The sequence below is a fragment of the Delphinapterus leucas genome, chromosome 20 (genome assembly GCF_059928025.1).
Source record: "Delphinapterus leucas isolate spDelLeu-1000000601 "Yukka" chromosome 20, BTC_Dleu_Yukka2, whole genome shotgun sequence".
Lineage (NCBI taxonomy): Eukaryota > Metazoa > Chordata > Mammalia > Artiodactyla > Monodontidae > Delphinapterus > Delphinapterus leucas.
This window is the reverse complement of record NC_143148.1, coordinates 59209627-59234640: the sequence shown is the minus strand read 5'-3', so window position 1 is coordinate 59234640 and position 25014 is coordinate 59209627. Positions and strand designations below refer to the sequence as shown.

General features: G+C 51.1%; 1 protein-coding gene across 5 annotated transcripts in view; it reads left to right on the top strand.

Annotated features, from left to right (window-relative positions):
* Positions 1 to 5899: 5899 nt before the first annotated feature.
* The window catches only part of KLHDC4 (kelch domain containing 4), a 70740-nt gene continuing 51625 nt past the window's right edge, over positions 5900 to 25014 (top strand). For 4 of the 5 annotated variants that reach the window (XR_016391053.1, XR_016391052.1, XM_089903390.1 and 1 more), the window contains exons 1-5: positions 5900 to 7678; positions 9432 to 9523; positions 12187 to 12265; positions 12838 to 12936; positions 18359 to 18495. Coding sequence is in view for 3 of the 5 variants with exons in the window: in XM_089903390.1 (XP_089759516.1) it covers positions 7481 to 7678; positions 9432 to 9523; positions 12187 to 12265; positions 12838 to 12936; positions 18359 to 18495 (605 nt within the window). In the remaining 2 variants the exon portion in view is untranslated. The remainder of the gene's footprint in view (positions 7679 to 9431; positions 9524 to 12186; positions 12266 to 12837; positions 12937 to 18358; positions 18496 to 25014) is intronic. The other variant, XM_089903392.1, reaches the window with a different exon arrangement.

The window sequence follows — 25014 nt, the reverse complement described above, 5'->3', positions numbered from 1 at the left end:
AGATGAGCAGTTGCAGGCTCACAGGGCGGCACGCAAGGTCGTTGGCTTCATCGCAACCTGTTCCCTGACTCGCTGTGATGTTACGGGTCCGTTTCGAGTTTGCAGTTAACATACCCAGCATGGCTCTGTCTTTTGTTGCATTTCCTGCACTATTGTCTAGGTTTTGGTGTTTCCCCCTCCCCAGTTTTGGCATCTGATGACTTACAGAATGTCCCTGATCCTCACGTGATGGCTCCGAGATGGGTGATAAAGAAGATGGGGCAATGGCAAGGATGAAGAAACCCTGCACGTGTGAGCCAAGCAGATGAGTGAAACTACAACACAGATCTTTGCTTAAAATCAGTCAGCAGGAAACTCCCCCCCATGCTAAGCGTGGATGTGCGTGGGAGCGAAGAAAGACAGGCTGTGCCTGTATTTTCCGAATTTTAAAAGTTAGTGTATTAATGACACGCTGAAAAATACCATTTGAAGACTGAAGCAGTGCTGTAATATGGTAGACTAAGTTATCTGGACCAATCCTCCCATTCAAACTAGAAAATGATGGATAAATGTTGAAATGAGTCTTCTTAAAGGCATCAGAAGGGTAACAAGGAGTAAAGAATCACCAAATCGGAACCTAACGGGAGGTACATACAGAAAAAAAACTGAGTAGAGGCTGGGCTCTGAGACGGCTTTTGCTTCCGGCATGGGCGAGGGTTGCCATGTTTGACTTGGGTTTGACAGCCTCGAAGGGCAAGGAGAAAGCTCAGCAAATCCAAGGCTGTCCCAGGTGGGAACTACAGGGCCATTCCCTGCAGATGAAGCTGAGGTGCCAAGAGCTGTGCCTGAGGATGAGGGTGGAGCAGAAGTAAGCCTGCTGCCCAGAACGTCGGGAACAGAGAAAGTCACCCCAGTGCCGAGCGGGGTATGTGGGAAGGCAAGGTCCCTGAGATACTGTAACCACATCCAGGCTTTCCTTGGATGCTCAGCCTCAATTTACATCACCTGGGTTGTCCAAAAGAAACTTAAGACACTAATCTGGACTCAGGATGTCATGAGCTGGCAGTGTCCGAGGATGTCTGGCAGAAGCAAAAGCAATTACCCTTGGGAAAAAGATGCTTTCGCTGAAATCTTTCAAAGGTTATTCACAAGCAGTTCTTCAAGGATACGAGCAGCGTCACCGCAGCACAGACCGATTAACATACATTATTTAAGGACAAGACCAGCGTGAAAACATCTTTAGGGAACTGAAAGCTATAAAAGTGATCCAGCAGATTTGAGAAAAATTGAACCTCTGAAAATTACTAATCATAATAGAAAATTATATGGACAAGTGAGACAGATGTGATGGGGCTGAGCAAACAATCCATGAACCAGCAGATAAACCAGGAGGAATTATCTAGAATGCAGCATAGAGGGACAAACAGAGGGAAAATGGAGAAGAGAGGTTAAGAGACCCAGAAGAGAGAGGCGAGGGGGCAACAGCGTCCTCTGAAGAGAGGATGACAGAGAAATCCCAGACCTGTAAGGCCACCACACACAGCCTCACGAGGACCAGCAATTCCCAAGCAAAGTGAATACAAAGAAATAAATATCTAAACGTATCTTAGTGAAACTGCAGGATAATAGAGATGAAGGAAAAAGCCGCAAAAGCAGGTGGAGAAAAAATATTACTCTCCAGAAAGATCTTTAGAAAATCTCCAAATATCTGGAAACGAAATAACACACTTCTAAGTAGCCCAAGGGTCAAAGAAGAAATCGAAAAGGGAATCAGGAAGTGTCTTGAACTGAATGAAAATCAAAACAACATATTAAAATTTGTAAGATGCAGCTGAAGCAGAATTAAAGGGACATGGAGAGCACTGAATTCTGAGATCCCTCAAATCAGTGAATTGGATTAGAAATAAATAACAGAAAGATCTCCAAATGTTTGGAAATTAAACAGCACACTTTGACCCCAAAGAGGAGAAAGTTTTGCTTTCAGCCACGATGGAGAAGAGAGACTGGGTTTCCCCCTTTCCCCTCAGATGTCTATTAAACTGGACAAAATACATGAAACAAAGGTTTTGATGTCCCTCCCTCCCTTGCCTTCCCTCTTCCCTTTCTCCCCACATCCTCTCCTGTACTTATTCCCTGCTTCATTTCACAGAGCATTTGAGGAGTGTCATCATGTTGATCTCATTAGAAGAAAACCTCCTTGAAGCTGGTGGCTGGGTCTTCTGTTTTCTGTCTCGTGTCCCGGTACAACATCCCCGCGTTGTGGTAACCAATTCATGTTGTTAAATGAAATGATCGTCAGCCAGTTCAAAACCGTGACCCCACTTTGCAGCACAGAGAATCTCTTAAATTTGTATTTTGCTTTTTACTTTTCTATGCTTTTTAAATTTCACTTGATTCTCTCAAGAGTTCTGTGTAGTAGGTGGGTGGGTTTAATATGATCACTTTCCAGGTGGGAAAGTACAAAGACCCACTGCATCTATAGCATACTTGGGAGATCTCTCCAATTACACTGATTATTTGTGGTGAGGGTAATTAGATGTTAGGTGCATTGTTAATATTTTTTTCTCTTCTAGATTTCAACTTGAAGACAGCAGAGGGCGCCTGACCACACAAAAGGTACACTCTAAATGTTAATGATATATTAGATTTAAGATTATTCATTAAAGTTTCAAAAACGTGAATTTCACTAAAATAGGACCGTGTACTTCATCTTTCTACTATTTTAGGATTCTGATCTCATTTTAAGTGTTCTATTCTTTCTTGGTAATGAGAGTTTCAACCTCACGTAAATCACCATGACACTATTAATTCCAAGAGCCTTCCAACTGAGCTTCAAGATTCTTTCAGATAATAAGAGTACAAAATCCTCCATCTATCAGATCCTTCCAAATCCTCAGCAGGGCATAGGCTCCCCCTTCCGTAGCTCTTAAGAGGCGACCACTGTAATGTGTTGCAGACAGATGCGCTGTGACTGAAGGGCCATCTTGCTTCAAGTGTATTGCCTCCAGGTTACCCAGTATTCTCAGAAAAGTATAAAAGGATTAGGCATGCTCTTAGTCATATTGCACTAGAGGGAAGGTAACGGTTTTTGAGGAGCACTAGTGAGGCTTTCGCCATTTGTAGCTCATTGTTGAAGGTGATTATGTCTGCAGGTTCAGGGGCCAGGGTACTGTGAAATTCTGCAGCTCCCTTCCAGTTGGCTTCTAGCTGGTTCTTTTCTCTATCATCTCACGTGTTCTCACATTCTCCTACAATCGGTGCTGGGGACGGCGGCAGCCGGAATCCTATTCCACCTCCCCATCCTCCCCACCCCCCGTAGTTCCCCAAATTTTATTTTTCTTCTTTTTTTTTAAAGATTTAATTTTTTTTTTTTTCCTGTACGCGGGCCCCTCCCGTTGCGGAGCACAGGCTCCGCACGCGCAGGCTCAGCGGCCATGGCTCACGGGCCCAGCTGCTCCGCGGCACATGGGATCCTCCCGGACAGGGACACGAACCCACGTCCCCTGCATCGGCAGGCGGACTCTCAACCACTGCGCCACCAGGGAAACCCTAAAGATTTAATTTTTAAATTTATTTTTAGCTGCGTTGGGTCTTCGTTGCCGTGCGCGGGCTTTCTCTACTTGTGGCGGGCGGGGCTACTCTTTGCTGTGGTGCGTGGGCTTCTCCTTGTGGTGGCTTCTCTTGTTGCAGAGCACGGGCTCTAGGCGCATGAGCTTCAGTAGTTGTGGCTCAAGGGCTCTAAAGCGCAGGCTCAGTAGTTGTGGCGCACGGGCTTAGTTTCTCCGCTGCATGTGGGATCTTCCCGGACTAGGGCTCAAACCCATGTCCACTTCGTCGGCAGGAGGATTCTTATCTACTGCGCCACCAGGGAAGCCCTATTTTTCTTCTGAAAGACTAGGTTAATGGACAAGGCTTGGAGTTGGCTGAAAAAGCATTCCTCCCTGGCTGCTCAGAGATTAGTAAGTTGATTGGATCTAAGTTGATTTTGTTACCGATTAGGATTCTTGGACTCCTTAATCAATAGAAATTGATAAGAGGCCAGAGAAGAAATTCAGGCAAGGCTTTATTGGGACTTGTGCTGCAGCACGAGGGAGCGAAACCAAGTAGCAGGATCCTTTGCTCACCCCCTGACGGGGGATGGGGGTGGGGGGGCGAGCTTGTACCTTACATGGGGTGAGGGCAGAGGCGGGTCCACGGGTTGGTCCCCAACAGTGGCTTGGGTGGTCTGACCCCCCAACTTGGCGGTGCTAAGTAGAGGGATCATTTGCAGTACCTGTGCTTTGCTTCCTGACTCCTCAGAAGTGGCAGTTGGGTCTTTGGTCCTTTTGTATCTTGTTCATAGTTTGCCCCAACTGCCACATGCATGCAGTTTTTGTTGTTGTTGTTGTTGTTGTTTTTCATGCAGTTATTTTTAATCCCTTAGTTTCTTTGTATTCTGTTTGGACGAGATTTGTCCAGGTGCAAGCACTGCACCAAAAGGTCCCAGGTCTCAGCCTGTCTCAATTTCTTTAAGGCTGAGCCTTGTGGCGGTTCACCCACAAAGTAGGAAAGGAGATTATTTCCTGATTTATGCTTTCCCTTTGCCAAATGTTTGCTTGTGCTTGTCCTTAATTTGTCCTGTTTCCTTGATCACAAGCCCAAATATGACATCTTCTAAGCAATGAGAAGCGTTTTCACTCTGCTCTGTCCAAACCATAGCATTCCACGTTCTACCTGTGGTTTTTCCCATTTACTAAGTCGTTTGAGTCAAATGCTAGCGGGCGGTTTGGCTTCCCAGACTTGGAACACTGACTTCTCTTGGAGGGGGTGTCATCAGCCCTGCTCGATCATGGAGAAACAAGTCGCCTCACACAGGACACTTAAGGAGTCACCTAGAAGGCGGACTGGCAGGGCTGTTTTTCTTGCTGAGCACAGTACCCTCAGCCCCTAACAATATCTGGTGCTCAGGGTCTGCGAATCCTTTAAGGGCATAAGCGTTTCTGTGGGGAACGAAGGCACAGCAATCATTTGACTCGTACAAGGGCTCGCGCTGACAAAACGCGGCTCATTTACCAAGTCACCCAACTGGGTCACTGTGCAATGTGCATGCACTAAGCAATATGCGTAAACACGGCAGAAACTGAAGCCAATCTTCAGGCCCGGGCCCGGTGGCGGCGGAAACAGCAGGCATCGAGTCCCCGGGAGGAGGTCTCCGAGCTGAGGGCGGACGGCACGGGGACGGAGACGGGGCCCCACTGCTTCCAGGCGGACGCCACCCAGAGCCCGAGGCCCTCAAACCCGTCTCCAAAGGCGGAGCACAGACAACCAGTAAAACATCCATCCCCGGAGCGAGGCCCGCCCGCCCCGCCCGCCCCGCCCGCCCCGCCCGCTCCGCCCGTTCCGCCCGTTCCGCCCGTTCCGCCCGCTCCGCCCGTTCCGCCCGTTCCGCCCGCTCCGCCCACTCTCTCGGAAGCGCGCGGTGGGGGCGGACCGGAAGTGACGTGCTTTCTGCGCGCCGCCTAGCACGTATTTTTTGCGCGCTGCGCGCCGCTCGAGACTTGCAGGCGTACCGGCATCTCCTCTGACCCGGCGCGATGGGCAAGAAGGGCAAGAAAGAGAAGAAGGGCCGCGGGGCGGAGAAGACGGCCGCCAAGATGGAGAAGAAGGTGTCCAAGCGCTCGCAGAAGGAGGAGGTGAGCGGGGCCGGAAGGCGGGCTGGCCTCCTTCGTCCCGGTTCTCGTGCGTAGCCGGGCCCCGTGTGCTGGGCGCTGGGAGGGGCCGGGCTGAGCGGGCGCGCCTCTGCAAGCCTCAGCCCTCGATTTTAAAAGAGGGTACGTGATCCTCACGGCAGCCCTGAGCAGTGAGCGTCAGTGGAATAGGTAAGTGGAACTGTGGGGCGTTCCAAAACAGTTCTCTGTGTCTCTCTCCGTCTCTGTCTCTCTTTCTCCCTCCCTCCCCCTCTTACTCTCTCCCCCTCTTTCTCTCTATCTTTAGAAGTGTGTACACATGGATCAGTGCTAAGCTTAGAGGAGCGCTCTCTGCTCTTAATTGACTGTTGTTCACGGGCTCCCTAACCCGGGGCGGTTTATAGTGGTTAATGAGTGTTTGCTGCGTGCCAGGCATTGTGCTCTCTGGGCTTTAATTCTTACAATCAATTTAGTTAGGTAGCTTTGGCGTCCCCATCTGACAGGAAGTCAGAAGCTAACAGGTTACACGCAGCTCAGGGTCACACAGCTGTGAGGTGGCTTGGAGCTGGAATTTGATTGGGTGTCCCTGATCCAGAGCTCTTAACCACATACCCTTGTCCCTTTTCTTCCTAAGGCATTCGTGTCTCCATTTCCTCATCTGTCAAATAATGGGGTTGAGCTTTTTCTCTCCCTGTCTCCTATTATTTTTTGGCAGGGGGACTAAGCGAGTGGTCTTGGGGGACAACTTGGAGTTCTGCCCAGTGCAGAACTCATGTCTCAGATACCTGGTTGACACCTGCAAGTGGCTGTCGCGCAGATTCCTCCCCTTCTACACTGTCCTATTGAAGCTCCATCTCTTCACCCTGCTGGGGAGACCTACATCACCTGGGCTCACTCCCCTCCAGCCACACAACCCTGTGCTGTGTCTCAGATATGCCACCTTCTTTCTGCACCTCAACCCCAAATACATTCTTCTACACTGGCTCCTTTTCATCTTTCAGCTTGTTGTCACCTTGGAGAGGCTTTCCCAGACTAGGCTGCCTGTGCTACCAGACCTGCCCTGTCCCAGCCCCTCGGCCCCGTGATTGGGATGCTCAGCCGCTTGAGAAGTGCTGCCTTAGAGTGGTAGGAGGGAAGCTTACCTGGCTCCTGGACCTTGTTTTAATCTGGTGAGATTTGTTCAACGTGCGGGCATGGGGAGCGGCTACTAGATTAACTGGCGAGATGTGGAGGAGGTGGGGGTTGAAGCGAGTCACCCGACAGCCACCGAACCAAAGTTGGGTCCCCTTGCCTGCACGCAGCAAAGCCAACCTACAGACCCTGGGTTGTGGTGAGGGAAACTGCGGGGTTTATTGCAGGTGCCCAGTAAGGAGTCCAGGCAGCTGGTGCCCAAAAGACCCGACCTCCCCGAAGGCTTTTAAGGAAGGTTTTTAAAGACAGGGTCAGGGAGGGGGTGCTGTGGGCTGTGTGATCAGCTTGTGGACATTCTTCTTGTTGGTTGGTGGTGAGGTCATCGGGAGTCAACATCATTAACCTGTTTCCAGCCCGTCTGGGGTCTGCGTTCCGGTGGGCAGCATGTAGTTAACTTCTTCCACCTGGTGAGGGTTTCCATGTCTGCGAAACAGCTCCCAGGACATGGCACGGAGTATCAAATGCAGCTGTTGAGGAGGGACTAAAGATCCTTGACTTTAAGATCAAACTATTATTATTTTGTCCTCCTTGACTCTTTTTCTTCTTTCTGCATTTTCTCCCTTCTCTGATTAAATTTATTCTTTGGAACTCGGGAAGGCCTAGGAGGCTAAAGTTTTTCTACAGACAAGAGGCAGGCAGAGGACATGTTGGCGGGGGGGCGGGGGGGGGGAGGGGTGCGGTTTCTTGTTCCCGGAAGGCTTCATAGGGTCCTGCTCAGTTACACGACGGCAGAGCCTGTGCTCCTAACTAAGGGGTCGACGAGGCCTGCTCCCAACCAGAGACACCGTGCTCGTGCCTGCCCTCGCGTGACGGGGTTTGATGCTTCCTGCCGGCCTAGCCAGGTGGGTGTCAGTGCCACTCGCCCCAGGACTGATACAGCAGCTCTCCCTCCAGGCCTGCCGCTGCTCGTCGCAGCCACGCCTTCCTCCCACCTTGTTCCCGTCTTCCCTTCTCCCTTTAAGGAAGACAATTTCCCGGGTGAGTGACAGTGGACTGGGAGCTCTGAGCTTACTGAGGCCCCAGCAGTCACTTCTCCACGCACGTCTTCCTGTAAGGGTGCAGCGGTTCAGTAACTTATCTTGAGTACCTAATTACATGTAGGAGTAGCAGAATGACGGGTGTTTTTGTGGACTCCCGCGAAGGTGAAAATTGGTAGAGCCAGTTGGGTCCTAATTTGTCAATACCTAGAAAAGTGGAAGCTACAACCTAGCAGTTACCCACCTAGAGGTTTACTTTGGAAAAATTACCCCCAGCTACACAAAGACAGGTACTAGAACGGCCGAGGTAGTATTTCTTGTAAAAAAGAAAATTTTGGAGTTGACCCAGATGTTCAGCAGCAGCTGGATGGTGCAGAAGCCATGTAGCTCCGCCACCATGACGACGAACGGGTTCAGGGCATCAGACCTTTCTTTCAGCAGTGTTAAGCAGAAAAGCAAGTTGCAAGGGAATGTTCAGTACGATAACATTTACATGGAATTGAAAAACCTAAAACAATAACGTACGTAGTTTAGGGATACATAACGTGTAGTAAAAGTATAGAGAGATGGTGTGAGAGTAACGAGCCCTCCGTTCCAGAGAGTGGCTGCCTTCGGGAAGGTGAAGGGGGTACACACGGTGGGGGTGGGGTTGTGGGTGGCTGTTCAGGCCCAGGGGGTGTGATGCTCTGAGGAAAGGAGCTGAGAGGAAGCCAGTGCGGCTGGGAGAGTGAGGAGGTGGGGTGGGACGTGAGGCAGACGAGGGAGGGAGAAGGGTCTGGAAGACCTGCTTTCAGGCCCTGCAGAATGTGGAGCCTGGGAAGGAGAGCCGGGGTAGTGTGGGGTGGGGTGGGATGGGATGGGAGGAAGAATGTGGGGGACGGATGCCAGGTGTCAGCATGAGCAAGGTGCTGGGCTGAGCATTGAAGAGAAGGATGGGAGACTTTCCCGTGACAGACATCATGCATCACTGCGGGGTGGGCGGGACTACTGTAAATGCAGGGACTGAGGGCGGGAAGACTGAGTGCCAGTGCTACCCAGCTGTGCACGGAAATGGGCGCCTTAACGTCTAAATTGGTTTCTGCGGTCCTTCTGCGAAGGTGGAGGCCTTCGTACACGGATTGTCTGCAGCTGAGAGATGTCGGGCCCCCACCGCGCAGGCGCCGTTCTAAGCAGACTGACATGTCTGGTTCATTTGGAGCTTATGTTTTATGTTGGTGGGAGGGAGGTGGCAACAAAATAAATAAGTGAGCAAGAAAACATCAGACCCTGCTCTGCAGACAGCAAAGCAGGCTGGTGCGGTAGCCCAGGCCTGGGTTTCCAGGGGTGGCTGAAGGTGTTGGCGTGAAGCTGGGTGGGCTTGTCTGAGAGGAAGGCCTTGGGGGGCGGGGTGAGAGTTTGGAAGGAGGTGATGCACATGCCGTGCGCGGAAAGGTCAGGCCCTGAGCATTTGCGCGTGTGTCAGGTTCTGTGTGTTTGAAATGGGAGAAACAAGTTGTAATTCACTGATGTGACTGGACCCCGGTCAGGTCAGAGGGGCTGGGGAAAGCTGACCCAGGCATCTGGCCCCGTGATAGGGTTTAAGAAAACGTCTCACGTGTGGTGGCTTGTCTGTCTATAGGAGGACCTCGAAGCCCTCATAGCCCACTTCCAGGCTCTCGATGCCAGAAAGACTCGGATCGTGGAGACACCCTGCTCCCCACCTTCTCCAAGGTAAGCAGCACGGACTCTCCAGTGTAGCTTCTGACCTGAAGTTTTCTGGTATAGATTGGAAAAGTGCTTGAAGTAGGCACCGTGTTTTTGTAAGTAACCAGGCACTTGGGACATTTTCATCATGAAAACCCGCCAGATCAGCTCCCACAAAACATTTTTTTCACTTCCACTTAGGAAGAATGGGAGTGAGGCAACGCAGCTTCGTTGTCGTGTAGAAACACAGTAATGAGCTCTCCTGGCACAGCTGCTTTGCCGGTCAGGGAGGTTGTGTGGGCTTGGTTGCTCGCCACCTGGTGACAGTCTGTGGGCAGTCCGTGAGCTTCTCCTTGCTTCTTAGGTTTCTAAAGGCCCATCACGGTGCGAAACTTAAAATCGTGATAGCTTTTTGCTGTGTTCGTTCATAATGCTTTCAAATTCTCGTGTGAAAAGTGTGACCATTTAGCGTAAACTGTTAGCCATTTTAGGTGGGTTTGTAGTTTATGTGAGGAGCTCCAGCATCTTTTGTAGGATTTGAGACCCTGTGGAAGGAGCAGGCTGTGGGGTTTCTTTTGTTTTTTAAAAAAATAATTAATTAATTAATTTTAGGCTGCATTGGGTCTTCGTTGCTCTGCGCGGGCTTTTTCTAGTTGCAGAGAGTGGAGGCTACTCTTCATTGCGGTGTGCAGTCCTCTCATTAAGGTGGCTTCTCTTGTTGCCGAACACAGGCTCTAGGCGCGTGGGCTCCAGTAGTTGTGGCTCGCGGGCTCAGTAGTTGTGGCTCGCGGGCTCTAGAGTGCAGGCTGAGTAGTTGTGGCGCACGGGTTTAGTTGCTCTGTAGCATGTGGGATCTTCCCGGACCAGGTCTCAAACCTGTGTCCCCTGCATTGGCAGGTGGATTCTTAACAACCGCACTACCAGGGAAGCCCCAGGCTGTGGTTTTCACTGGCTTCTTGCTCCTTTCTTCTTGTCCCCTTGGCTCCAGAATGCCAGTTCTCTAATTTGATCATGGATTCAGGCTCAATAGTTCTTACACTTGCTCCTGGCAGAGCAGAGGCCGGACACGGAGTACATCAAGCTAGGAGCCCAGGGAGGCTGAGTGACCCTGATAAGGAGATGCCGTGTCCTTTGGAGAAGGGGAAATGCCTTAACTGCACGAGCATCCGGGGCTGTCTTGATCAGTTGAGAAATGATTTGCTTTGTTTCCCTCAGGCCTGAGTGGACGCCTTGGTCTAGCACCTCAGGAAGGGAGGTGGTAAGAGTGCCCCCTCTGCTTCAGTGGGTGCAGGGCATGGCCCCGAATCCCACGACTTGGCCCCCGGCGTGCGATCATTACCTGTTCAGGGTTGGGAGCAGTGTGCTTACCCCTGAGCAGACACAAGCGACTGTGCAGCCGCTCCCAAAGTTGCAGATCCTTCTTATTCTTTGGCTCTTAAATTCCGTTAGGAATCTGCTATTATTTTCTTTGTGTTTATCACGTTATCGTTGAGGCCAAGCATAAGAGTCACACGTGGTCGGTGGACGTTTTCATCTGAATTGTTGAAGCGGGTAAGTCCTTGAGACCTTTGAGGCTTTATCTGTACAGCACCCTTGAGGGAATTCACTTTGAATGTGGGTTCATTTTTTTGGATGACATTTTTCCTAAAGTATGCTGCCCAAAAAGGCCAGGTGTAATGTCACAATGTGATGTGAGACATTGGCAGTTCCATGGGTCAGCTGGGAAGCCTCCTGGCAGAAGGGAGCAGTTGGAGCTGAGATCTACTGGGATGCAGACGTTTCGGTGGTAACCTTAGTACCTTCTCACCTCCACCTCTCTATCGCATTACGGGGAAAAACCCATGAAAACTACCAAGTTTAAGTGTGTGCGTCCCCACGTCTTGGCTCAGAGGTAGTTTAATGGGGACATGAGGATGAGGTGCTTGGTTGTACCAGAGCCCAGGGTGCACTTTCTTGACTTGAGGGTTTGGCTACAGCGTTTCTCACCCTATAGAACGTCTCTGTCTACATTAAATCCCCAGGAGAAAACGTTTTCAGATTTCCCAGACTTCCTTGACCTTGAAACCCTTTTCCCTTTGAGAAGCGTCCTGTGGGATTAACGTGGTGGAGGGCACCTTGGGGAATGCCGCTCTAAGGGTTTCTGCAAGAAGGGTATTTTCCCTCTCAGTCACCATACCCTTCATTACTTCCTGCTGCAATGGTCAGGACCTCCTTACAATTCCCTTATGGCTATTCCCTTGTCCTCGTGTGTGAAGTAAGTAGAAAAGTATTTGCATTTTCTAGATGGAAGGGATCTGGGTTGTATATTGAAATGCTTCAATACTGGACCTCTTAGAACAGTTTAGATTGTGATTTAAGAGGATAGACCTTTGAAACAGGACAGTTCTGGAAAATTGGCACATGAATAGGAGCCCCTGGACTTCCCACTGCTGCTGATTTTCAGCCAAACGCTGTGTGAGTAGCCCCTGCCCTCGTAAGAGACTGAGCCGGGGTGTTAGCGTCTTGACGGTGAGGCTGCTTTTAAGGGCGGTGCCTCAGCTTCTGTCCTCAGCGCCAGGCTCCTCTTTCACAGAAGTTTAGGACAGGCACGTCCCTGGTGGTGAAGCCCTCTGATGGAAAGGAGAGCGGCTCTCAGCTTGGGCGTCACGCGGTTTGATTTTGTGTTGAGCTGCTGCTTGTGTCTCTTGCAGGTTAAGTGCCTCACTCTGTGCTCATCCTGAGAAAGAAGAATTAATCCTTTTCGGAGGTGACTGTTTCAGTGGCCAAAAAGTTACGTGTGTATCCCCTCGTTCCCTCCAAGTTTGCATGGGTCTCATTTAGAGGAAACTTCATTTTAAGCTGATATCAGATATTCATGGTCCTTGAGCTCCCCTCTTGTGTGTCTACATGTCAGGACTGGCCTGGGCCATGGTCCTTGACAAGCCACCAGGGTCCTTTAGGGACCTTTAGGGTCACGTCTCTTACCGCCTGCGTGAGGTGGGCCAGTACCCTGCTGTTCTTCCTCATGATGGGTTTCCAAAGGTGTTTGAATAGGGAAAGTGCTGATCAATTGCAGAGCAATTGATAAATTGTAAAACCTGTAATTTTTATTTTTGAGCAGACCAGAAAGCCCTGGGTTTCAGAGCTATAGATGAAACAGTTCCAAAATCCTGAGTTCGCCTTCCCTGCATGGCGGTCCAGAGATGGTCTTTGTCATTGTGTCATCACCCTGAAGGGTCCGGGGACCAGCCTTAGAAAACACGTTTCCTGAGGAGAGCTAGTGATTGAGATCCTAGTTCCACTTGCTGTCGCTTGTGTGGAAGCACCATTCGTGACGCTAAAGTACCTCTTCCTTTCTGCAGACTTTTTTATATAATGAACTCTACATCTACAACATCAGGAAGGACGCCTGGACTAAAGTCGAAATCCCCAACCCACCCCCGAGGCGTTGTGCTCACCAGGTACGTGTCCGTATGGCCATCAGCCTCCCCTCCTCTCTCACTGGGGCTCTGGCTCAGGATTCCACGACAGACCTTTAGAGCTGGTAATGGCGGGTAGCCTGGTATGGAGACGCTGGACCTTGCCCCTGGTCCTCACTCTGCCGCCTCCAACTTGGCCTTGTTTCTGAGCTGCTTCACCCTTAGCCTTCACCTGTGAGGCTGGAGATGAACTCTTGCTCCTGCAGGTGGTGTGAAGCCAGGTAAAAATACCGACGTGGTGCCTGGCGTGGAGCAGTCAGAAAAAGGCTCTTGTATTTGAGTGAGAGAGGCTCCCACAGGCCCAAGATCTGGTGACCAGAGAGATGAAAACAAGAAGACAGAACGGAAGGTGTCAGTGGCTACAGAAAGTAGCTACTGCAGAGTGAAGTGAGCCGTGCCCAGGGACGCTGAGGGAGCAGCGCCAGGTCGGCGTGCTTTCAGCTCGTTTCCGCTCACCCCAGCGAGCTCCTTCAGAGCCGATGACTTACCAGGGAAGGCGTCCTGGTTTCATGGTTCCACATTCGTACGCTCCACGAGGACAGGCGTTGGTCTTTCTTGTCCATTATTGTACCCGGGGCAGTGTTGGGGCTCAAAAGGTAATCTGAAAGAGTGATACCTCTCCAGTGTCAGCCTACTGCGGCATGACTGAAACATCCCTCCACAGTGTGTGTTTCTCTTTTTTCTAATCCTGTGCTCAGAATAGCCTCCCGATTGAAATGGGGTCTGTGAGGGGGAGCTGACTGCCTGAACTGCATAGGCGTCTCGTGCATAGCCGGGCTTGCAGGCATTTGGACTGGTTCATCTTCTGGAAGAGAGGCATGCACTGCTTTCTGATTTAAAAACTATAACTTAGTAAGACTAATAAATGGATCTTGATAAGTTCTAGTCCCTTCGCCGGAGCCCTCTCCAGTTCTGAGAATGCATCCACCCCAGGCCTCCAGGCCAAGCACTTAGTCCTGTCCTGGCCCATCCTGGCCCATCCGGTGGGGAGGGCTCCCCGCTCAACGCCTCTCCAGTTCCTGGGCCCCAGGAACGCAGACTGAGGGGCTTCTTTGGTGTTCGTTTTCTTATCCGTTTTAATCAGTAGTTAACTCTGTCCTTGAAGTCTTAGTGTCATTGAGACTTTTGACAAAAAGTCTGAGGTTTTTAAGTAAGTTACTTTGGCAGGCTCCGGTTTGTGTGTGCATCCTGTGAGTACTTTATGAGTCTGAGGCTTATTATCCCTGTAGATAAGGTTGGCTTGCTGTTTACTCTGTGAATTTCACACCAAATCAGGGCTGTGGGAAACAGATAATTGCTTATAAAGTCTTTTGCCTAAAGGTCATTACAGTTCAAATTCCACTACGTTAAATTCTGAGACATAAAAATTTCCTCACGGGACTTCCCTGGTGGTCCAGTGGTTAAGACTCCGTGCTCCCAACACAGGGGGCCCGGGTTTGATCCCTGGTTAGGGAACTAGATGCCACGTGCTGCAACTGAGACCCGGTGCAGCCAAATAAATAGATAAATATTTAAAAAAGTTTTCTCCTCATGATGGACTAGGTTATGAATGTGATTATAGAAGCCATGTTCTTTATCTTGAATCAGGGGCAAAATGAGTAGAAAGAGAAAGCTTATACGTGGACCCTTCGTTCTGTCTTTTCTCTAGATTTTTGGGGGGTTATTTTATTTTGTTCATTCATTCATTCGTTCATTTAGCTGTGCTGTGTGGCTTTTGGGATTTTAGTTCCCCAACCAGGGATCGAACCCATGCTCCCTGCATTGGGAGCGTGGAGTCTTAACCCGGGACTTCCCTGGTGGTCCAGTGGTTAAGTTATTTTAGCGTGTAATTTGAGAGTTCAGTGGCCTTTTCTGAAATGAATACAGCCAGTGAGAGAAGGGAAAGGGTCATGAGGCCCATTGAAGGTGTGCCTGACGACGACCTGTCAGGCCTCACCTGTCAGGCTTTGGCAGGTGCTCCCCTCCTGGCACCCTCCCTTGGGGAGAATGTTCAGACGCTCCTGCCTGGACGGGCTGACGGGACTGTTGAGGATTGAGGCGTGGGGGAGTGGGAGGTGCGGGCGCAGACGGAGTTCACATTTTGTTACTTGCCTGATGGTTTGTTTCTCCCCAAGCAATGACTAACTAAACTCACTTGAAACAAAATGCATTCTCTCATACAGTAGAACAGAAGGTTCCTTATGGTTAAAAAAATGTCACCTCCGTTCTCGTCGGCCTTGGTGCAAGCATGAGCAGTAAGCCGTTTATGTAGAAGAGTTAGTGTTTACAAAATGCCTGTTCCTGCGTGAGCAGAATTGCACCGACAGTGCCCACATGAGCTGCAGGGAGTGTTTTCCTCCAGCTCACACAGCTTCGTTGCCGTCCATCCGAGAAGGTGTTGCAGGCTTGTTCCTTGGGAAATTCTGAGCATCTTTAACATGCAAGGCACTCTTCTAGAGCTGGGCTACAGCGACAAAAAAGACACACTTGCCGTTCTTGGTGATGTCCCATATTTTGTGTTTCCTTTGGTCCTGATGGCCTGGCACGTTTTTAGGACTTGGCTTTCAGAAAGCTGACGTATATGTGGCTGATGTCAGAATCCATTCACAGAGCCTGTATGTTGTTTGGACTCCATTGTGCCTTTTTTTGGAGAGTTGTGAAGTTAAGGTTTTCTAGACATGATTTTATTCCGGTTAAGACAACAATACAGAAACCCAAACACCTGGGAAGCATACAGCCTCGTGGGACAAGTAGCAAAGTAGATGCTGGCTAGGACAGCCCTGCCTTGTATGGGGAGCAGTGCCGTCCTACTTTGGTCTCTGGGCAGTGCTTTGCCTCTGTTAGATCCAGGGAATGTTGGTTGTTTACATGTTTGTTTATTATGTTCATGTTTTCTCCTAAGTCTTTGGACATATTTATAACTTTTCAAGTCCTTGTCTGCTGATTCTCTCATCTGTATCATTTCTGGTCTCTTTGTGTTGACCAACTTTGTTGATGTGGGTCACATTTTTCTGCTGGAACTGTGTGGTTAGATGATAGACTTTGTGGATGCAAAAGCAGATCTTAGGGAAGCCTGGGCAAGCCCCAAAGCTGAGATACACCCCTGAGCACTAGGGCGGTTCTTGTTTTTTCAGATTCTCACATGTCTTCGCATTCACAGCATTCCCCTGGGGTCTTCATACTCCTCCTCTGTCAGCTTGTCCTTGTTGAGGTGCCTTCTGCAGTTTCAGCCTGGCCCACAAGGAGACAGCGTCCTCAGTCTGTGTCACGCTAGTAAAGTGGGTGGTGTTTGGGACGCCCAGGCCCCTCCTGCCATGAGCGTGGCGCCATTCAGCAGAGGGCAGCTGGAGGGCCGACCGTCTCGCTTGTTTTCATTCATCAACAGATGGTGAGTCTCATTCTGGTGGGTGGCGCAGCCTCGTGCACATCACCATGAGCCTCTGGAGGCTCTCGAAGAATGGTAGCTCTATGGCGTGGCCTCGCTGGGGTCTCTAGTGAACGCCCTGGGTATTCAGTGGCACCTGTCACTCTGCTTGGAACTTGTCTGTCTCCGAGCCCCCTGTGAGCTCAGGTCGTTTTCAAGTTTTCAGCCTCACGGTGATGGTGCCCACCGTGTGCCCGGCCTCGGGTGGTCTCAGTCTGCACACGTGCAGCTTGGTGTTTATGGGCTCCCGGGGGACCCAGCCAGACTTCAGGGTGCTCGGCCCTGCAAATTCCAGCTGCCTCAGCATCCTGGAGCTCTGGCTTCTGTTTCCTCAGCTCAGCAGGACCACGAGGCTGTGAAACTGCCTGTGGGGTCAGACGGCTGACCTTGCCCGTTTACCGTGTCTCAGGATCACGGTCCTGCACGTCGTGCTGTCTGGCTGTCGTGCTTCATGGGTTTTGTCCAGTTTCCTCCTTGTTTACAGTGGGAGGGCTGGCATGGTGCTGATTGCTGAGCCTGGGCAGAAGTGGAAGTTATATGCCTGTCCCTATAGTTTGCATCTTCTCTTGAGTAGTATGTTAGCTCTTTCTTGGTGTTTATGGTCTTTGAGGAGGAGGTTAATACAGAGCCTTCAGATCACTGGCCATCAATCCACCTTCGTGTCGTCCCCAGAGTTCTGCTTGTGATGGGACGTGGGAGACACACTCTGGTCACAGTCTTTTTTCTTGCCTGGAGTTTGACTTCATTTTTTAAGAATGACTCTGAAAACTGATTATGTAAGTAATAAATATTCATTGTGAAAAAAAAATGAAGATAATGAAAGCAGAGTAAGTCCATTGTCCATTCTTCCAGAACTCCTAGTTTATATTTTCTGCATCTTTTCTCTGCATCTGTGATTCATATTTCTATGCATTTCATATTAGTTGGACTGTACACGTACATACGTGTGTATACGTGTGTGTGCCCGTATGTGCACGTGTGTGTGTATGTATATATACATATGTTCTCCCTGTACTGTTCTTCCCAGTTAATGCATTATTTGTGGTGGTATCCTGGGACGTTCAGTAGCTTCTATAATATGATATTTCAAAACTACATTGTATCGAGTAGCGTGAAAGTACTACCTAAACTTCATTAAGCTCAAAAAAACGTGTTAGGTTTGGGCCTGAGCTAATCCTCACGTCTGGTTTAAAGATTTGAAGTGGTCAGTTTCTTTCTTTATAATTACTGGGGTTTTAGAGTCCTAGGAAGCTGGCTTGTCTCGATAGGTCAGTCCTGAGAGGATGCACAAGACTGAGTGAAAATGGTGGTGGTGGGGGGCACATCACCCTAAGTGTGTCACCAGGACCCTCCAGTTAGTCCAGGACAGGAGCAGCATCGGTGATGGAGCCGCAGTTCTGCAGCGTTAAGCTTAATTAAGCGAAGGACCGCACTGCAGTGCAAGCCCCAGGGTGCTCGGAGGGTGCCCGGGGCGGGCCTTCTGGGAACCACCATCTGACCGCCCACTGTGTGCTTGCCCGTGGCGGTTTGCGAGGGCAGGAGGCATTCACACGGGCTGCTTTGGAGCACCTGGCGTCTAGCTGCCCCCGACCCAGTTCCCCTGCCCCGGCCACACTGTGCCTGCTGCCGTTGGCACTGCATGTGAGCCCCTGGCCAGACGGCCCCTCGACGGGTTCCCGTCCTGCACCCCCTTGGTGTGAAGGACAGGCCCAGTTGCCTCCTTCGCTGTCTGGGCCCAGGGCTGGTGACTCTCAGGGCGCGCTGGCCCACCAATGGCTTGTGTGGCTCTGTCAGCCCAGGCGGTCCCGCCTCGTTCCCACGTGGCCTGTGAGTCCTGGGCCTTCAGCAGAACCACAGAGGGGCAGGATACGAGAAGGACCTGACGGGGCAGGCATCTGAAGACGAGGTCAGGGCTTGGCACCGGGTGTTCTGGGGGAGGGGCTCCGGTTTTCCCCGAGAGCTGTATGGCTGTGCCCTGACCTGTCACCATTCTCTCAACAGGCTGTGATGGTGCCCCAGGGCGGCGGACAGCTGTGGATCTTTGGCGGGGAGTTTGCCTCTCCCGATGGAGAGCACTTCTACCACTACAGGGACCTCTGGGTCCTGCATTTGGCCACCAGGACGTGGGAGCAAGTCAGGTAAGGTGAGGAGCGTGACCCCTGGGCCCGCCCCTGCCCCATGCCGGCGTCTGGGGTTCACGGTGACGGGGTCGGCTCTTGTGGGATAATTCCAGCCCTCTGAGGAGCGCGGTTGCCCCGCCTGGGAGACCAGTCTGGCTGGTGACCAAAGTGAGGGAGGAGCTTCCCCTTCGCGGAGCGGCCCGGCCCGGTGCTGGCTGCCTGACATCTGGCTTCGTGGAAGGCATTGCCAGGGTCTCTGGGACCAGCGCCGCATCCGGGTTCGTTTTCCTGGTCCTCCCTCCCCTCGTCAGCGTCAACAGTGGTCATGTTTTCCTGCAGTTCTCCTGTCCGTTTATCGCCCCAGAGGCAGCTCTGGGTTTCATCTTGCTGCCCGTGGAGTGCCGTGTCACTGAGAGGAAGTATCCGGCTAGGTCTGTTTGACGTAGGAATAGTGGAGCGTATAAGAGGAAGGACAGGGAAGCCTTTATGTCACTGTTGAATAAAGAAGGCTCGGCCATCGTTGGTGCTCGATTCCTGCTTCTGTCGGTGACATTGACGTGTGGTTGTCACGTTCACCCCTGCAGTCTCCGTGGCCAGAGCCACACACCTGACTCTGTAGAGAGACGGACGGTGTGTCTGCGTATAAATTATGTACAAGAAGAAGCCTAGTAGCGTGACAGACTGAAAGTCGAGTCAGTGGCTTTGCCCTCGTGGAGCGCATGCGTGGCTCTGGGGCACCAGCTCTGTGTTGTTAAAGCGGCCGCCAGGCTCCCCGCCTCAGCGGAGTGGAATTCGGGGGGGTACAGTGCTGCTGTCAGGTCCCGGGACTTGCATCCGAGGGAGGTCTCTGGAGGGTGTGCTCCGTGGTCCCCTGAGGGGCCTTTTAGGAGCCCGTGAACACCCGGCTGTCGGCCTGCTCAGATCGGCTTCCAGCCTGGAGTGCTAGACTAACCGTGTGAAGAGTTGACCGTGAGAGTGATTGGAAGGTGCTCAGAGATCCCCAAGCTCGCTAAGCTGCCGGGGAAGCTCTGGAGAGCAGTCCTAGTAAAGTTGGACCCAGGGTGAGCCTTGGTGTGCTCTCCCGAGCGCCGCCTGCATCTTCTTGTCTTACTTGCTTTGGGAAAGGCATGGCAACTAAGAACTTTTCATATTAAAAATTGATTTCATTGTGTATATGTTGAGACCTGGTCATTTTCATTTTCCCCGTAATTTAAAGAGTGTTCAGGCCCAGAGCATGTACCCTTTTTTGTCTTTCTTGCTTTGCTTCAGTTATTCTTTTCAAAATCCAGTTGTTATGTCTTTGTTCACTTCTGGCGAATCGGTTCTTGATGTTTTCGTTGCATTTTTGTCAGCTTTGGTAGCTTTTGCCTGTAGCGTATGGGTGAGGGACGGTGAACGGCCCCGTGGGGCCTGCAGCACCCGTGGGGCCTGGTGTTGATTGTGGTGGCATGTTGTGGGCTGTCCCGCAGTGCCCTGCCGGGCTGTGCTGTGGCGCGTGCTTTCTCGTGGCCTCCAGACCTTTCCGCTTCTGTGACAGGTATTGCAGGTGTTGGCTCCAGGGAAGCAGGGAGGCCCTAGTGCTGTGCAGTCAGTGCCCTTTGCAGAGCTCGCCGGGCCTGCTGTCCCGAGCCCCGCCTCACTGTGCGTCGTGAGCTGTGTCCCGGCGTCGTCGGCCTGGTTGCGCCTGCTCGGCATGCGAGGCCTCTGTCCTAAGTCAGAAGTCGTTCCTGATGAGCAGGTCTCTCATTACTTTTTTGCTGATTGTAATTAAAGTGGGAGAATTCCTAAAGGTATACTGGGGAACCTGCGAGATGCTAATGTGAAGGGGCAGAGACAGAACTGAGCTGCCTTTCTCGGCACCCCTGTTCTAGCCTGGATAGAGTGATGTGGCAGGGAAAGGGTTAGGCGCTTTATTTTTTGTCTTTTTTGTCCACAGCATCTTTTTTTTGAGCCTACCTTCTGGGCCGTCATCTCTGGTTCTCGGTGGGGAGATGGGCAGCCGGGCAGAGCTGCGCTGAGCTGCTCTCTTCTGTGGCCAGGGTGCGGCGGTGCATTTCACCAGAGCCCGTGGTCCCTGCGGGGCTGAAAGTTGGGGCACGGAGGTCTGCCCCTGGCTTCCCCTCTTACCGTGTTTGCCGGGAGATTTTAGACGGCCAGCTCAGCTTCTGTGCTTCTGCTGCTTCGCGTGCCTGCGGTCCCCGGGTGCGTGGTGTTCGAGGCTGCCTCTGTTTTTAAGGCCCCTGGTGGGATGCAAGAAATCGGCAGCGGTGTGTGAGAGATACTGTGGGGTGACGACCTCCGTTCCCCTTTGCCGTCGTGGGCCCTGGGCTCGGTGCCTGGGCATGCGCACAGCCGCAGCCCTTCCCCTGCCCCGCCCCAGCGTGTTCTGTGAGACCAGCGAGGAAGGTGCGCCCTATGTGGCCCGTTCCTTGCTGTTACAGTGTCTGCAGCCACCGTGTGTAAGGAGCAAGCACGTCTCAGGGAAGGTTCCCTGAGTGAGTCACACACCGGAAGCCACAAGAGGGTGGCTGTCTGACCGTGGGAAGTGTTAAGGTTTTTGTATCAGGAGTGATGCCGCAGGAAAGTGGGAGTGGGGACAGGTTTACAGCGTGAAGCGAGCTCACGCTCAGGACAGAGACTTTGTGTAGGGTAGTGAGCAGCAAGCGGCTGGACGTGAGAAGGCAGCACGAGTGGCTCACACGGAAGGCCGGACTGTCAGGCGGCGAGGGCTGGGCGAGCAGGGGCCCCTCCCGCTGGCTGAAGTGTCGCCCGCAGCACCTGTGGTTCCAGCGTCCTGTTGCTTGCGCCTGCCCCTCGACCCCATGTGCACTGTAGGAGTATACCCTAAAGAAATGTTCCCTCTCATGTTGTACAAAAAAGCTTGTGCAGAAACCTAAGATACAGAGCAGCACGTGCCTGAGTGTGTGTGCATGCACGTGTGCCTGCAGACTGGGCCAGAGAGCCGGTGCAGGCACACATGCGTGCACACACGCAGTCCAGAAGGGTCTGGATGTTTCCGGGTTTTCTTCTGATTCCTTGATCTTCTCTTCCCACCTGTTCTAGTATTGCTCCATTTTAATCGCTATAGCTCTGTGGTTTATTTGGATAGCAGGAAGGTTTTTCTCATTTACTTAAAACATTTCTTTGTCATGCACTCATTTTTTTAAAATTTTTATATTTTTTTAATATTTGGTCGCATTGGGTCTTTGTTGCTGCCTGTGGGCTTTCTCTAGTTGTGGCGAGCGGGGGCTACTCTTCGTTGAGGTGCGTGGGCTTCTCATTGCGGTGGCTTCTCTTGTTGTGGAGCACGGGCTCTAGGTGCGCGGGCTTCAGTAGTTGTGGTGTGCAGCCTCAGTCGTTGTGGCTCGTGGGCTCAGTAGTTGCGGCTCACGGGCTCTAGAGCGCAGGCTCAGTAGTTGTGCATGGGCTTAGTTGCTCCACGGCATGTGGGATCTTCCTGGACCAGGGCTGGAACCTGAGTCCCCTGCATTTGCAGGTGGGTTCTTAACCACTGTGCCACCAGGGAAGCCCCACTCATTTTTTTTCATAAGAGCTTCAGAATGTTCAAGCTCTGTTTTATAAACGTTCCAGTGGGATTTCGATTGGATCGCAGTTTGTCGATTTCACCTAGGGAGAATTGACATCTGTCTAATCCTTAGCCTTCCCAGTCGGGAACATTTCACTTCTCTCCTCTTAGGAGTCTCAGTTAGGTTTATTTTTTATCCTCCAGAAACACTTAAACTGGCCCAGAGGTAGAGTTTCAAAGTCAGAGGGCATGTGTTCCTGGAGCCTTGTCCCCGGGTCTGACTTTCTCCCCAGGCACTGTGGGCACAGCTGTCTGCAGCGCACAGGTGTTTTGTCTGGGGCAGTTCTTACTTGTTCTCAGGGACCACCCTCGCTTCACAGTGTAGCACATACTTAGTCCGCGGGGTGGCTGCCCTGTCTGCACTTTGGAGGGGGTGTCTTAAAGAACTTCCAAGGTTTCACAGCAAGAGTCGGTGGTGGAGTGGCTGGGAGACTTGTCAGCCTGGGGAGATGGCTCAGAGCTGAGAGGATACCTCTCTGGGTGATTCTTGGGCTTCCTTGCACCGATTAGCACCTAGGGAGCTCTGAAAATGCATGTTCCTGTCCTCGTCCCCCTAAACATCAAGTTTGATTCAGAGCCGCTTTAAGATGGGGCTCAGGAATCTGCATTTGACAGTAACCCCTTCCCACCCCCCTTAGTGACCTTGATCCAGGCGGCCCTGGATCACAGCTGGAGGCCTCGCCTACTGGCGCATCTCATGCATATTTTGAGCACTGTTCACTAATGTGAAAACGTCGGCTGCCTTTTCAGAAGTAAGAGAACTCATGTAAAATGCCTCTTAGATCCTTAACAATGAAAAACGGTGTGGGTATTGCTTTTGTAATTTACTACTTATTCCACAATGAAAGCGTTGCCCCACTGTTGTTTGGCAGGGCTGTGCATGCTTAATTGACGAGACCCGGTGTAGCGGCGGAAGCAGGCCGACTAATTACTGAAGTTGGTCTATCGATCCTGGGGGCTGGGTTACAGCACGTGGGGTTTTGCCTTGGAGCTGCCGCCACTGGGAACTGGGCTTGGTTATTAATAGGCAGACACAATGGCTGCTGTCTCCTCTGTAATTTTTTCTTACTGACCTAAAAGAAAAGGGAAGGCGCTTCAGCCAAAATGAAGGCTGATATTGCTATTTCTGGGGAAGATCACTGAGTCTGGGGGAATCCACACGGTGTGAGCTCAAATCATGGGAAAAGTGCAGGAAGAGGTCACTGTGAACCGAATTTATTCAGTCTCCAGGACTTGGCCCGGCACTCTGCATTCTTTTTGCCATGCTGCACGGCTTGCGGGATCTTAGCTCCCTGGCCAGGTTTTGAACCCTCACCCTTGGCAGTGAGAGCACCGAGTCCTAACCAGGGAATTCTGTGCATTCATTTTTTAGGAAACATTCTTCACTCCCGTGGGGGTAGTTTTAGTTTGGGGAGACTGAGACCAAGAAAAGGTTACATAACAGTAAAGGCCGGCAGAGGCAGAGTTAAATCAGCATGTGGTATATGTAGTCCCTTTGTGGGCTTTTAAGCAGTTTTTTCTCGTGGGAGGGCAGGGTGATTGATTCCCAGGCATCCGCTTTGTCTTTCAATTTTGCCCGTCTCCGGTTTCATCTGTAGCACTGTTTACAAGGAGCAGACCCTTAGGAGTCTGTATTGTCTTCCTTTATGCACATTCTCCATTCTTGCAACATTTAATTGACATCATAACAGTTTGAAAATGAGAGGAAAGGTCGTAGTGTTACTAACGTCAGGAAGACCAGAGCTTAAATGTCAGCACAGCCTCCTGGTTTACATTGGACGAGTGTGACCAACTTTAACAGATGTTTTGAGATTCCCTGCAGTGTCTGTCTTCGGTGGGACGTGCCTGCACAACTGACCTGATTTAAAAAAAACAACAAAAAAAAGGCCTGATTTGGTAACACAGATTCTGTCTACTAATCGTGTTTTTATTTTTATACCATACACAGCCTCTCCCCCTGTTCCCCGCTGCATCTCCTCCAGGAGGTCGGGGAGGAGAGTGGGCTGTGTTTAGGTGTATGTGCACCCGTGTGAGTCTGAGGGCAGTTCGACACCAAAGGCAGGACTCAGCATTTGCCTGCCTGCTCAGTCTCTCACAGCGCAGACTCCGCTATGGTAGGGTTATTATATATAAACACTCCCCAGATGGTTTCGTTACTAATAGTAATAGTTAAGGTAGAAGGGCACAGTTTGATAGGCTGCCTGGATTCTAGAGACTGCTACTAGTTATTCTGTGCAATGTGAGTAAATACTTACTAAGTCCCAAATTTGTTGTTTAGTGGTACTTGGAAAAGTGGCGCTGAATTTTGAAGGTGCCCTGTTTGATGAAGGGAGAGATGCTCTTGCCTGCGTTGCCTGCTCTCCACGTCGGAACCATTCTTGGAGGAGGACCCTTTCCTTTTCTGAGGATGGGCCACTAGACTAAGTTCCCCGTCAGGTCAGCCTGTGTGGCCTTGAATCTCCGGGTTGGTGAGAGAAATTTTTCCTTTGCTCAGTAAATATCTCGGGAACAGCATGGTACTATGGTGTATCTTTTGTAAGGTGTAAGCTTTCAGATAACTCAGGGAAGCATTTGCATACTGAGTGCTTAACACTCTGTTTGTACCCGAAGCCCATGGAGCTATTAGACGCGTGTGCGTCTTCTGTAAATGTCACCACAGCAGCTGGCTGGAAGGGGCCTGGGTGATGCTGAGTGGCAGTGTGCCCTGCCGCAGTGCTGCTCTGCACGCAGCTCAGATGCGCTGGAAGCACTCACTCCCACGACAGTACACATGTATTTTTGCGCTGCTTATAGAGCTGGCTGAGTAGGACATGTTAATTTTTTAAGACTCCATATTTAGGAGTGACGGCAGTTGAAAAGTGCCTGTTGGAGATTCAAATATAAACAGGCTTTTTTGGGTAGCTTTATTTTCTAAAGGGGTATATGGAGTCTTTTTATAGAAAACATTTCCC